We start from the raw sequence: 14,475 nt of genomic DNA, 5'->3' as shown, positions 1-14,475 counted from the left end.
TCTACACGGATGCTGGCCCATGTTGACTCAATGCTTCCCACAGTTGTGTCAAGTTGGCTAGATGTCCTTTGGGTGGTGGACCATTCTTGATACACAGGAAACTGTGGAGTGTGGAAAAACCCAGCAGTGTTGCAGTTCTTGACACAATCAAACCGGTGCGCCTGGCACCTCCTACCATATGCCGTTCAAAGGCACTAAAATATTTTGTCTTGCCCATTCACCCTCTGAATGGCACACATACACGATCCATGTCTCAATTTTCTAAAGGATTGAAAGTCCTTCTTTAACCTGTCTCCTCCCCTTCATCTACACTGGTTGAAGTGGATTTAACAGGTGACATCAATAAGGGATCATATATTTCACCTAGATTCACCTGGTCAGTCAATGTAATGGAAAGAGCAACTGTTCCTAATGTTTTGTACACTCAGTGTAAATTTTAAGGGTTTGAAAATACATATAATCCTGGGTCATTTTTTTGGGCATCCTCTGAGTACCTGTCAATGTGTACTAATCATCCACTGTGGCCCTAGGGCTCCTCCCGATGGTAGTATTGGAGATTGATTTCACTGTTTATTGACAGCAAGGTTTTACTAAATACGATTAACAGTAAATCCACGTTAAATAGATCATGATTAGTAAATGCCGTAATGTATTTATTTGTTTTGATACTTTTCCCAAATAGCTGAAATCATATTTTTGCAAAGCCATTTCAACTGTCGCTCTAGCTGTCTGTTTCAAACAGATTCACAAATCATGGGACTTTGTCTCTCTATGCAGACCTAGTCTCCCTCCCAACCCACCCAGACCAAAAGTTTGGACACACCTAATCATTGAAGGGTTTTTCTTTATTTTTACTATTTTCTACATTGTAGAATAATAGTGAAGATATCAAAACTATGAATTAACACATGTGGAATCATGTAGTAACCAAAAAAGTGTTAAACAAATTTAAATATATTTTATATGTGAGATTCTTCAAAGTAGCCACCCTTTGCCTTGATGACAGCTTTGCACACTCTTGGCATTCTCTCAACCAGCTTCACCTGGAATGATTTTCCAACAGTCTTGAAGGAGTTCCCACATATGCTGAGCACTTGTTGGCTGCTTTTCCTTCACTCTGTGGTCCAACACATCCCAAACCATCTCAACTGGGTTGAGGTCGGGTGATTGTGGAGGCCAGGTCATCTGATGCAGCACTCCATCACTCTCCTTCTTGGTCAAATAACTCTTACACAGCCTAGAGGTGTGTTGGGTCATTGTCCTGTTGAAAAACAAATGATAGTCCCACTAAGCGCAAACCAGATGGGATGGCGTATTTCTGCAGAATGCTGTGGTAGCCATGCTGGTTAAGTGTGCCTTGAATTCTAAATAAATCACTGACAGTGTCACAAGAAAAGCACCCCCACACATCACACCTCCTCCTCCATGCTTCACGGTGGGAACTACACATGTGGAGATCATCAGTTCACTTACTCTGCGTCTCACAAGACCCGGTAGATGGAACCAAAAATCTAACATTTGCACTCAGCAGACCAAAGGACAGATTTCCACCAGTCCACTGCTCGTATTTCTTGACCCAAGCAATTATTTTATTTTTATTGGTGTCCTTTAGTAGTGGTTTCTTTGCAGCAATTAGATTTATTTCTTTGCAGCAATTTGACCATGAAGGCCTGATTCACGCAGTCTCTGAACAGTTGATGTTGAGATGTGTTTGTTATTTATTATCGCCGCATTTGTGGAAGAGGGAGACAGAGAAGTGCAATATGAGAAGAGTGGAGTGATGAGCCAATGAGATGGATAGATTAAGCTTAAGCTGCATTTATTTTGGCTGCAATTTCTGAGGCTGGTAACTCTATTGAACCTATCCTCTGCAGCAGAGGTAACTCTGGGTCTTCCTTTCCTGTGGCATTCCTCCTGAGAGAAGGTTTCATCATAGCGCCTGATGGTTTTTGCGACTGCACTTAAAGAAACTTTCAAAGTTCTTAAAATTTTCCAGATTGACTGACCTTCATGTCTTACATAGACCTATATCCATAATGGTTATAGACCTATTTTCATCCTGCCCCGCCTTCCTGAAATCTTTGACAGCCAAGATAACAAACAGATCACCGACCGTTTCGAATCCCACCCGTACCTTCTCTACTATGCAATCTGTTTTCCGAGCTGGTCATGGGTGCACCTCAGCCACGCTAAAGGTCCTAAACGATATCATAACCGCCATCAATAAAAGACAGTACTGTGCAGCTGTCTTCATCGACCTGGCCAAGGCTTTCAACTCGGTCAATTACCGCATTCTTATCGGCAGACTCAACAGCCTTGGTTTCTCAACTACTTCTCAGATAGAATTCAGTGTGTCAAATCAGAGGGCCTGTTGTCCGGACCTGCGGCAGTCTCTATGGGGCTGCCACAGGGTTCAATTCTCGGGCCGACTCTCTTCTCTGTATATATCAATGATGTCGCTCTTGCTGCTGGGGATTCTCTGATTCACCTCTACGCAGACGACACCATTCTGTTAACATCTGTCCGTCTTTGGACACTGTGTTAACAGACCTCCAAAAGAGCTTCAATGCCATACAACAGTACTTCCGTGGACTCCAACTGCTCTTAAATGCTTGTAAATCTAAATGGAGGCTCATGAACCGATTTTTGCCCTCACCCGCCCGCCCGACTAGCATCACTACTCTGGACGGTTCTGACTTAGAATATGTGGACAACTACAATACCTAGATGTCTGGTTAGACTGTAAAGTCTCCTTCCAGACTCACAATAAGCATCTCCAATCCAAAATTAAATCTAGAATCGGCTTCCTATTTCACAACAAAGCCTCCTTCACTCATGCTGCCAAACATACCCTCGTAAAACTGACTATCCTACCGATCCTTGATAGCCTCCAACACTCTACTCAGCAAACTGGATGTAGTCTACCACAGTGCCATCCGTTTTGTCACCAAAGCCCCATATACTACCCAACACTGCGACCTGTATGCTCTCGTTGGCTGGCCCTCACAACATATTTGTCGCCAAACCCTCTGGCTCCAGGTCATCTTAAGTCTTTGCTAGGTAAAGCCCCACCTTATCTCAGCTCACTGGTCACCATAGCAACACGCACGCGTAGCACGCGCTCCAGCATGTATATTTCACTGGTCATCCCCAAAGCCAACTCCTCTTTGGCTGACTTTCCTTCCAGTTCTCTGCTGCCAATGACTTGAACCAATTGCAAAAATCACTGAAGCTGGAGTCTTATGTCTCCCTCTCTAACATTAAGCATCAGCTGTCAGAGCAGCTTACCGATCACTGTACCTGTACACAGCCCATCTGTAAATAGCACACCCAACTCCCTCATCCCCATATTTTTATTTATCCTCATGCTCTTTTGCACCCCAGTATCTCTACTTGCACATCATCTTCCTCACATCTATCACTCCAGTGTTAATGCTAAATTGTAATTATTTCGCCTCTATGGCCTATTTTTTGCCTAACTTCCCTACTCTTACACATTTGCACACACTGTACATTGATTTTTCTATTGTGTTATTGACTGTATGTTTGTTTATGTGTAACTCTGTGTTGTTTTTGTCGCACTGCTTTGCTTTATCTTGTCCAGGTCGCAGTTGTAAATGAGAAAATGTTCTCAACTGGCCTACCTGGTTAAATAAAGGTGAAATAAAAATGAAATAAAATAAATATAAAATGTTTATGAAAAATGTAATTAAAGTAATGATGGACTGTCATTTCTCTTTGCTTATTTGAGCTGTTCTTGCCATAATATGGACTTGGTCTTTTACCAAATAGGGCTATCTTCTGTATACCACCCCTACCTTGTCACATCACAACTGGTATGCTCAAACGCATTAAGAAGGAAAGAAATTCCACAAATTAACTTTTAACAAGGCACACCTGTTAATTGAAATGCATTCCAGGTGACTACCTACTGTACCTTGTCATAACACAACTGATTGGCTCAAACACATTAAGAAGGAAAGAAATTACACAAATGTGACCAACCGGCTCAAATCGGTCTCATATAGCAAAATTTGAAATTGTGACTTTTACATTGGATAAAAGTAGAGACTACATAAGCTACAAAATGGTATATCATACACTGCATTTTTGAGGAACAATGGGTAAGTAATTCTGCTTTGAAAGTTTATCAACTTGTAAACTCACTTTTGAGAAAATGGCCTTTAAATGTTTTGGTACCTACTGGAAAGCTCTCCTTTGTCTACACCCATTCAGCATTGTTCACACCCTCTTCAAAGCCAGCCCCACCCATCTCTTTAAGGATTCAGATGTGCGGTCATGTGCTAAAACAGTGAGTAGTGTAGTAAAGATTAAGACTAAAAGTCGTAAAAGTAGTAGCCTACAATAAGGGCAAATTCCAGGTAAACAGAAAGTGTCCAGATAAAAATATTTAATAAATATTAGATGACGCTTACCCAGACACACTTGTCTAAATTGATGGGTCATGTGAAAGAAATGCTAAAACCCCCCAGCCACATCTTGCCAAGTGGATGGGTCTCTACAGAAGGTGTAAACGGTACAGCCAAATGTTTACTTGCATAGTAGCAATATCAGAGATAGATAGTGTCAATATAAATAAAATAACATACAGTATGTACAAGAACAATATCAATAACAATAGCAGTGGTAGATGAGGAAGTTATATGCATACAAGCAGGGGTAAAGTGGCTGAACAGCAGGATAACACAATAGTAGCGGCAACGTGTGTTTGGAGAGAGTCATTTGAATAGAGGCACTGCAGATAGTGTTAATGACTGGTCCATCCGAAACACGCATTAACAAGGGAATCTATATTTGGAGAGCCTGTTTCTGTCCTCCCCTCGACTTTGGTGCAGGGCATGTGATGTCCATAGGCTCTTTGTCGCAAAACTCCCATATCTTCTCAAAAACATACATTTGTCTAGCTGTGTCCAGTCCAGGTGGTGCTTGTACAGGCAGACCATCTATGGGAGGAAGGATGTCAGTTCAATTCAACATCAATTTAGATAAGAAGGATAACCTCATACAATGCAATGAAAATTATATTCACCTTAAGTGCTGGTACTGCTTGAACAGTGGCAGCGGCCTGAAGTACGGAGTCAGGTGTTGTTGCCAGCCATAGCTTTCTACCAGCACCGTACCATCTTCCAGTCCAACCAGCTGTTGGATGGTGACCCCTGTCACAGTGCTGTCCTTCACAACACCAGCAATCTCAGACAAAATGTTCACTCTGGTCTTTCTGAAGCGCTGCTTGATGAGGCTGAAGCACCAGTCGGGGGCAAACTTGGTGTGGCCTGTGATCAGGAAGTGAAGGTCCAGATTGTAGTGGAGCTTGTGCATGGTCCGCCAGGCACAATACCAGAGCACAAACTTGTTCTTATTTTGGCCACTGCAGTTGAGAGGTGTTAAAAACTAGATGGAACCTGTCTGCATAGGGTCCGAAGGATAGTGCACCTGCAAACAACAAAATAACATTAAGACAAGTTAATGAAAAGAAAATGTAACTTAAAACGTCATATCATTTTTTAATGCATCATTATCAAGTAAGTTTCGCATACCTACAAATGTACAGAGCAGCAGCACTGCATACAGCACATCATCTTGGAAACTGAAAGTTAATAACACAGAGCCCAACTCCACGTGCCTCTGGAAAATACAAAAATAACGTGAGATCAATAAAAGTAGAGCCAATCATGTTGGAGGTCCATGGTGTTTATGCTTTACATACCAAGTGTTGTCATCGAATTTCTTGTAGAGATGCGACAATGCTGCTTTGTCACATGGGATGGCAGCAGCTTTCCACCAAAGTGTTTGTGTCCTGAGTGGCATCCTGGTAATACTATTGCATTATCGTCTACGTAGTTGTTGATGAAGTTCACAACTCGCTGCAAGTCCTCATGCTTCAGGTGTAACCTGTGCTTGCTTGGGCCAGCTCTCTTTTTTATGGGAGGCATTAGACCATTCTCAATGTATGACTGGTGGAAGAGAGTCAGGCGTGTTCTACTGATGCTGAAAGACAAATTCCAGATACAAATATTTTGGCATTATTATACAATAGATAGCCGTAATCACTGTCAGACACACCTGGCTAACTCGATGGGTCGTGTAATCATCTGGCGAAGTGGAGTCTGTTGTTAGACATGCTAGCTAAACAATGAACCATAATCCTAATCCATAGAGTACTAGCAATACAAACCGATTGTCATAGCTAGCTAAAGTTAACCAAATAGGTTCAATGTTAGCTAGTTAGCTAGCTAACATTAGGCTATAACTAGCAATGTGAAATGGCATTCTGAGATAACATTACTACACACAGATCTTAAACGTAATGTTAGCTAGCGAGCCAGCCATCTAACGTCAGCTAGCTAGCTAACAGTCAGCTTTAAGGAGTCTTTTTTTATATTAGAAGCTAGCTAGCTAAACAAGAACCATAATCCCAATCCATAGAGACAGACAAGATGAATATGAGATGAGAGAGGCATTTAGATAATATGCACATTTTCTCCAACACTAAACTGAAACACTAAAATAATGTGTATTTTACAGTTATAAGGAAGGTGAACTATTGTATTTTGTTGTTTAATAATTTAATTATACTACATTTAGAAAGCATATAAGTCATTTCAAGCCTTATAGTTTTGTTGAATAGGAAATACATCATAAAATATTTCATATTTTCAGTTTGTACTTTTGCGCTTGTGGTTGTGTCCTCAAAACTGACTACACCTCAGCAATTTATAACTATTATTACAAGAAAGGTGAGATTTTGAACTTTCTCGGAGTATGCAGCATTACTAGTTATTGTTTACAGCCCTCTCATAATAAATAATTACTTTAGAAAATTAAGTGGATTACATTTTCGATTACATTTAGTTACATGTAACTGGTTAATGAGGCAATACAAATGTGATGTAACTAAAATGAAAGAGCATTTACTTGACTAAAATGGCCAACTGTTTTTGTGATTTTGACAATAACTAAACTAAATCATATTTGAATCAAAATAGTTTCCACATCCTTTCAATGAAATGAAGTTGATCCAACATGGAATAGACGTTGAATTTACGTCTGTGCCCAGTGGGTAGCACTTTTGTCAAAATTACTAAGACTAGACAAATTCTAAAAAAGAGTGCCAAAATTAAAAGTGTAATATTGGCACTATTTCATTAAACTGTTGACAGACAATTTTCTCCTAAACGTCCACTGGGATGCAGACACCATTCAAATGTGTGCAGACTCATTACAACTTCAGCTTTAAGCACGAAGTGATTTCATACATCTGTGACCAAGAAAATGTGATCTTATTTCAATTCGATTAAATTATTTAGTATTTTTTCATGTTGAGAGCTCCAAAATCCAGCTGAAAATATCACAGCGAGATGAATCAGTAAGATGGCGTGAGATGGGGAGAGCAGGGAGAGCAGTGAGATGGCGTTTTCTGGCACTGTAAGACACGGGACCCTATGACACACGCAGGGTGCATTGTACACCAAAATGTAAGTCGGAACCAGTCCAGAACCACTTAAAGTCCCCCATATAGGGGACTTAACATCTAAGAGGATGTCTTAGAGGTTTAACATCTAAACCTGTTATATTAAATGAAGTGCCCTTTAATGTGAACCACATGGAAAATTTGATAAATCTCATTTCCTCTGTCCTGTTTATAGGACTTCTAGAAAGATTTTAACTCACTTAACCCCAACATGTTTATACGTTTTCACCATCATTGTAAAGCCGTAGTTATTTTATTGCTTTGACAAAGTCATTTCTCAAGATTATTCTTTAGTTAAAGTGATTACTTAATTTACATTTCCCTAATTATAAGGTCAACCCTATTACGTGAACTGAACTCTCATTTTATTATGGTGCAACTATTGCTTTTCAAAAGAAACATAGTGAACATTTAATAGTCAAATTATAGTGTAAGAGCAGGTGAGCTGGTTCTACTCTTTTTGGCAATTTTCTTGTGTTTTGTAGGGAAAACTGAGCACATCGAGCATAATACGTCAAGCCTGTTAGATAGGCACATTTTGTAATTAACAATTTCAAAAAAATGTTTAACTAGCATTCAATTGCCATTCTCTGTTACACAGAACAAGCTTTCCTTCCCCTTGTCACAAAGGGATTTATGGCTGATTCGAGATTAAATCATCAACCTTTGTTACTATCAACTATGTTACTTTAATTGGCCCTTAATTGACAGCTACTATAGTCTTTCTTTCTCTCTCTTGAGATGGGAAAACATGTTTTATGAAGTTGACGTTAAACAGAACATGTACTCTTTCAGACAAAGTTAAAATGAGGTGAAATAAATAAACAGAAAATATAAATGTTTTTTTTGGGAGGGCCTCAACTGGTAGTTGGTATAAGCTAAAGTGAGTATGTGTAAAGACACAATCTAGGATATAATTGATAAATCTACCTAGACTGACACTATTTGTTCATCCCCATGTGGAATTTGAATTCTGTTGTTAAATGTTGTCGGAAACCTTCCATACATCTGCAATGACTACTTGTTTAATAACCTCTACTGGATCAGGCCCACTAAATCGGGATAGTTGTTGCTCAATATGCGATAATGTGACTTAAATGAAGTTGTAAACAACAGCCAACTTCCCAGGACATAGACATGTCTTATATTGCCAGAAAGCTTAAATTATTGTTAATCTAACTGCAGTGTCCAATTTATAGTAGCTATTACAGCGAAATGTAGGAACAGTTTGACCCCACTGCTCTCTCTGGCTCCACACCCACCCCGCCCGGCCATCTAAATGTGTGAAGGTTAGTGTCTTTTCTGTAGGGAAGCTAATGATCCATCACGTATGACATTCCTAGGAGTACTCTACACTTTAATTTTGTATTACCATAGCATTTTTGTATGTTCTCTGTAGTTGTGTAATTGAAAATATATCAATTTACCCATTAGGCACATTTGGGCGAACTCGTGAAGGACACCTGGCAGATTTGATACAAAATATTGTGTAGTGATGTAATTCTTCAATAGATCAGTCTGAAACGTTCTACACACACTGCTGCCATCTTGTGGACAACATCTAAACTACACCTAGAATCTACACTGTTTGGCCTTTCCCTTGCATTTCAAAGATGATGTAAAAAATATATATATTATGTTGTTGACCAGTTTATAATAAGAATAAGGCACCTCAGAAGTTGGTGGTTTATGGCCAATATACTACGGTTAAGGGCTATGTCCTAAGAACAGCCCTTAGTCATGGTATATTGCCCATATTGACCATATATCACACCTCCTCGGCCTTATTGCTTAATCACAGCAGTCAAAACAAGTTAAATCGACATCCACTGACGTAAAATGATCTGGAGAGTTTAATAAGGCCAAGTTGTCTTTTCTCTTGTGACATATTCTTAAACTCGAAATAATTATTATATTGATGGAAAATCAAATTTTGCTTCTTAGCCTACGTTGTTAAAAATGACTTATTCCTTATTCCGATATTATTCATATATTCCTTCTTAATTTGCTCGATAACATTATGGAAAAAGGGTTTCATGGAAAATGTGTCAAATCCCCTCTACCTTTTTGGGCTAGTTTTCAGGCCTCGTGGGTGGGTTTTCAGGGGATATTGGGCTAGAAATGTTAGTTAGACCTGGCAACCCTGGTGGCTCCTCCTGCAGGCAGAAGCTATGGTTACTGTAGTGTAGTACTGGCTCCCTTTTGAGTTGCATGTGTCATCTCACAGTCAAGAACAGGGAATGCTTCAATTTGATTGTTTGTTAGTAGGCCTAAGAGGCAGATGTATGCAGCAGAACTTCAACCACAGTTAATGACTAGTTTCAGCAGCATAGCTAACAAACTAGCTAGCTAACTAGCTGATTTACATCATCTACCTACATTCACTATGATAACTGATAGCCCACCCCTCTTTTCCCTCTCTTTGAGCATGTCACGCTCTGACCATAGAGAGCCTTTTTATTCTCTATGTTGGTTAGGTCGGGGTGTGACTAGGGTGGATAATCTAGGTTGTTTTTTTCTATGTTGGCCTGGTATTGTTCCCAATCAGAGGCAGCTGTTTATCGTCGTCTCTGATTGGGGATCATATTTAGGCAGCCATTTCTCCACTGTGTTTTGTGGGATCTTGTTTATGTGTAGTTGCCTGTGAGCATTCCATATTGTCACGTATCGTTTGCTTTAAAAAATATATATATATTTTGTGCGTTTCACAAATAAAAAGATGTGGAACCCATATCACGCTGCGCCTTGGTCCGAATGTTATTTCAACGATCGTGACAGAGCAGTAAACTATAAGCTGCTTACAGTTGTATTTTGCAGAAAATAAAGCCCTATGCTAAACAAATAAATGTTGAAAATTGGCTACAGGAGTGTTAGATAATTAGCTATGAAGGTAAGAAATGTACATTGCCACGATGATATATTTGTTCATCCTCATGTGGAATTGGAATTCTGTTTGTTGTTGATGTCTTTAGAAAACCTTCCATACCTCTGCAATTAGCCTTTGTTTAACATCCCTAAATCACACTTCATTCATAATTCATAGTTATATATTTCATAAGTTATATTAATTATTAATACATTTCTTCCAAGATTAGTGAAAATGAAAACAGTCCGGTTTATTAAACTATTCTCTTGTTTGATTTTAAATGGTGAAACATTCTATCAGGAATGAAGAGAGAGATCAGCCGGGTAAAGGGTTAATTTTGTTCCAGAGCACATGCTGTACATAGAGGTACTGGGTGGGGAGGAGCATGTCAACTAAAGTTGATAGATCTATTGGACTGTATGTTGCACACGTGAGCAAACTATGTCAAACTCTTTAGAAATGTGTCTTTATTTTTGTTGCTAATACTGTTTAAACTACAGACAAAATCAGAGAACGTACCCACACTCTCACAAGCACACACAGACAGGTGAGTTGAGATTTACAAGTACCGATTATTTTTACTGTGTTCATTCTACTGTAGTTTCTTGTTTTTTATCTACAGTACCTATGTTTACCTCACTTTGGTAATTTAGCAAGTTTAAACTGACTTTTATCACAACTTTATTCAATCTGATGGCACTAAAACTATCGAGAGCTGACTCATTCCAGGAAATGATTTACAGTTTCACTTTCTCTGTCTAGATATGGCTTCCTCCAGCAGTCTCCTAACTGAAGAGCAGTTCCTGTGCTCTATCTGCCTGGGTGTGTTAACTGAGCCAGTATCCACTTCATGTGGACACAACTTCTGCATTGCCTGTGTCACAAAGTACTGGGAAAGCAATGACCTGTGTCAATGTCCACTGTGTAAGGAGACATTCTACACACGACCTGAGCTTCGTGTCAACACAACGTTCAGAGAGGTTGTAGATAATTTTAAAAGGATGACAGACAAAGGTAAAGATGATTGCCCTGCCAATCCTGGAAAAGTGGCCTGTGATGTCTGCACTGGGACGAAGCTCAAGGCCCTGAAGTCCTGCCTGGTGTGTCTGGCCTCTTACTGTGAGACTCACCTGGAGCCTCATCAGATAGCCCCACCCTTAAAGAGACACAAACTGATTGACCCCGTGGAGAACCTGGAAGACAGGATTTGTAAGAAGCATGACAGAGTCCTGGAGCTGTTCTGTAGGACTGACCAGGCGTGTGTGTGTCAGTTCTGCGCTGAGACAGACCACAAGACTCATGACACTGTCCCTATAGATGAAGAGTGTGGAGAGAGGAAGGTTCAGCTGGGGAAAACTGAGGCAGAGTTCCAGCAGATTATCCAAGAGCGACTGCAGAAGCTAAAGGAGATCAAACACTCAGTAGAGCTCAGCAAGAGAGATGCAAAGAGAGAGATAGCAGACAGCATGCAGGTATTCACTGCTCTGGTGCGATCCATTGAGAAAAGCCAGGTTGAGGTCATTGAGGTGATTGAGAAGAAGCAGAAATCAGCTGAGAGGCAGGCTGAAGGGCTCATTAAAGAGCTGGAGCATGAAATCACTGAGCTGAAGAGGAGAAGCACTGAGCTGGAGCAGCTCTCTCACACCGAGGACCACCTCCAACTTCTCCAGAGCTTCACATCTCTAATGTGCACCCCTCCATCCACCAAGGACTGGTCTGAGATCAGTGTTCACAGTGATCTCTGTGTAGGGACTGTGAGGACAGCTGTGTCTCAGCTGGAGGAAATGCTGAATAAAGAGATGGAGAAGCTGTTGCCTGAAGTCAAACTGAAGAGGATTCAGCAGTATGCAGTGGATGTGACTCTGGATCCTGACACAGCACATCCCGATCTCATCCTGTCTGATGATGTGAAACAAGTGAGATGTGGAGAAACACTACGCAATCTACCTGACAATCCAAAAAGGTTTGATCGTTTCGCCATTGTCCTTGGAAAGGATTGCTTCTCCTCAGGGAGATTTTACTATGAGGTGACGGTTAAGGGGAAGACTAAGTGGACTTTAGGAGTGGCCAGAGAGTCCATAGACAGGAAGAGGAATATCTCACTGAGCCCTGAGGATGGACTCTGGACTGTGTTGCTAAGGAATGGAAATGTGTACAAAGCCGGTACCTACCCCCCTTTCCTCCTGTCCCTGAAAGAGAAGCCCCAGAAGGTGGGAGTATTTGTGGATTATGAGGAGGGTCAGGTCTCTTTTTATGATGTGGAGGCCAGGTCTTATATATACTCTTTCACTGGCTGCACCTTTACTGAGAAACTATATCCATTATTCAGCCCCTGCAATAATGCTGGTGGTAAAAACCTAGCCCCTCTCATCATCTCTCCTGTCAACCACACAGACTGATTAAACAATGGAGTTTTCCACAACAAGTCATTTACAATTTATATCTACAAATCATTACATGTAAAAATATTTTTACAAATATATTCAGTCAGGTTGACATGTCATATGATTAGAATGTCCATGGAAGTCCTTTGAGATTGTATTATCAAATGAAAATGGAAACTGTGTACATCTTAATATAAATAATTGCATTTGCTGAAAATTTATATTATCAACTGGAATGACCTTAAATAATAAGTAATTGAAAATAAATGATGTTGTTTTTTTAAATTATTCATATCCTTTATCTCTAATGCTGAACTGCCCTTGAGCAAGGCAGTTAACCCCCAACAACTGCTCCCCGGGCTCTGATGAAGTGGACGTCGATTAAGGCAGCCCCCAACATCGCTCTGATTCAAAGGGGTTGTGTTAAATGAGGAAGACACATTTCGGTTGAATGCATTCAGTTGTGCAACTGACTAGGTATCCCCTTTCCCCTTCATTGACATTGACTATCCCACAAAGTGGTATTCTTTTTCTCAACCTCTTATTCTCTCTTTAAGTGAATCTGATAAAGCAAAGCACATTCTTAGCCTATGAACTGCTTTTGGAGGTAGGTGAATGAGATAAAGAACGTACTCTAAGCTGGTTCTTGATACTTTATAAACAAAAAAGATAAATGTCATACTCAGCCTTTGAGCTGGTTCCACAGTTTTGGATGTAGATGAGAACAATAAACAACAGATCTGTGGATCTACGACAGTGAATATAATAAAGGACACACTTTTCCTTTGAGCTGGCTGTGGATCTAGGTTATTGTGATAAAGGACTTTGCGCTGGTTGTTGGTTTAGGACAGTGAATATGATAAAATTAGTCCTTTTCTTTTGAGGTGGTTGTGGAAGTAGGTGAGGATGAGGGAGTAATCTCCACCAGGGTGGTGATGAAGGAGCCGTTGGGGTGGTAGGGGCCCAGATGCAGCATAGACGACAGGATGGGGGACAGTTGTAGCTGAGAAGAAGAGGAAAAGAAGAGTTAGAAATAGTATAAGTGATACGAGACAGACCTGCATTCAGCTATTATTTGTTTTCTGGGTGGGTTAAATGCGGAAGACACATTCCAGTTGAATGCATTCAGTTGAACAACTGACTAGGCATCCCCATTTCCCTTCCCGTTTCTTTCAGATACTTTGAGTGTTTGATTGTATGGAGTGCCAGAGTGGTGGGGTTTACACTTTGGGGACTATTTTATTCACCACATAGCATTTCATTACACTTACCACAACACTCTCTCCTGACCTGGTGAAGTAGTAGGTGACTACAGCTCCGGCCACAGTCATCTGCTGGCAGGCCAGGATGAACTGACTGATCCAGATGTATTTACTTTAATTTAACCAGGAAAAGCCCATTGAGACAAGAGTCTCTTTTGCAAGGGAGACCTGGCCAAAAAGGCAGCAGCTAACATTACAAAATGTGAAACATACAACACGATTAGTACAACAATACAATCCGACCTACAGGAAACGTTTACACTCCTTCTGAACAGTTTTTTTAACGCGAGTTTTAAACTCATTGAGAGTTACAGAAGAAGCCCACAGTGTGGTACCATAACATGTACTGACACGTACTACACCAGCACTGTCTCCTCACTCTGCACTGGGCTGCCTAGAGGGGTTTACACACAGCCAGGGTTAGGGGTCGCTCTGCACAGTGCTCCCTATTGGGGCTCACAGCTAAGGTTA

At 40.5% G+C, this 14,475-nt stretch overlaps 1 protein-coding gene across 1 annotated transcript; it reads left to right on the top strand.

The window, feature by feature from the left end:
- The first annotated feature begins 10,741 nt into the window (after window positions 1-10,741).
- Window positions 10,742-13,009, top strand: LOC129855786 (zinc finger protein RFP-like). The gene is made up of 2 exons (XM_055923809.1): window positions 10,742-10,905; window positions 11,121-13,009. Exon 2 carries the CDS (start codon window positions 11,123-11,125, stop codon window positions 12,755-12,757), a length of 1,635 nt encoding a protein of 544 aa, XP_055779784.1. The 5' UTR covers window positions 10,742-10,905; window positions 11,121-11,122; the 3' UTR covers window positions 12,758-13,009.
- Window positions 13,010-14,475: the final 1,466 nt, after the last annotated feature.

The sequence above is a fragment of the Salvelinus fontinalis genome, chromosome 5, assembly GCF_029448725.1.
Source record: "Salvelinus fontinalis isolate EN_2023a chromosome 5, ASM2944872v1, whole genome shotgun sequence".
In the NCBI taxonomy this organism is placed as follows: Eukaryota; Metazoa; Chordata; class Actinopteri; order Salmoniformes; family Salmonidae; genus Salvelinus; species Salvelinus fontinalis.
Note: the sequence above shows the minus strand (reverse complement) of the source record. Positions and strands in the feature narration are given on the sequence as shown.

Excerpts from the sequence above, each read along its gene's own strand:
- LOC129855786 (XM_055923809.1), top strand. The coding sequence starts at position 11,123 with ATGGCTTCCTCCAGCAGTCTCCTAACTGAAGAGCAGTTCCTGTGCTCT.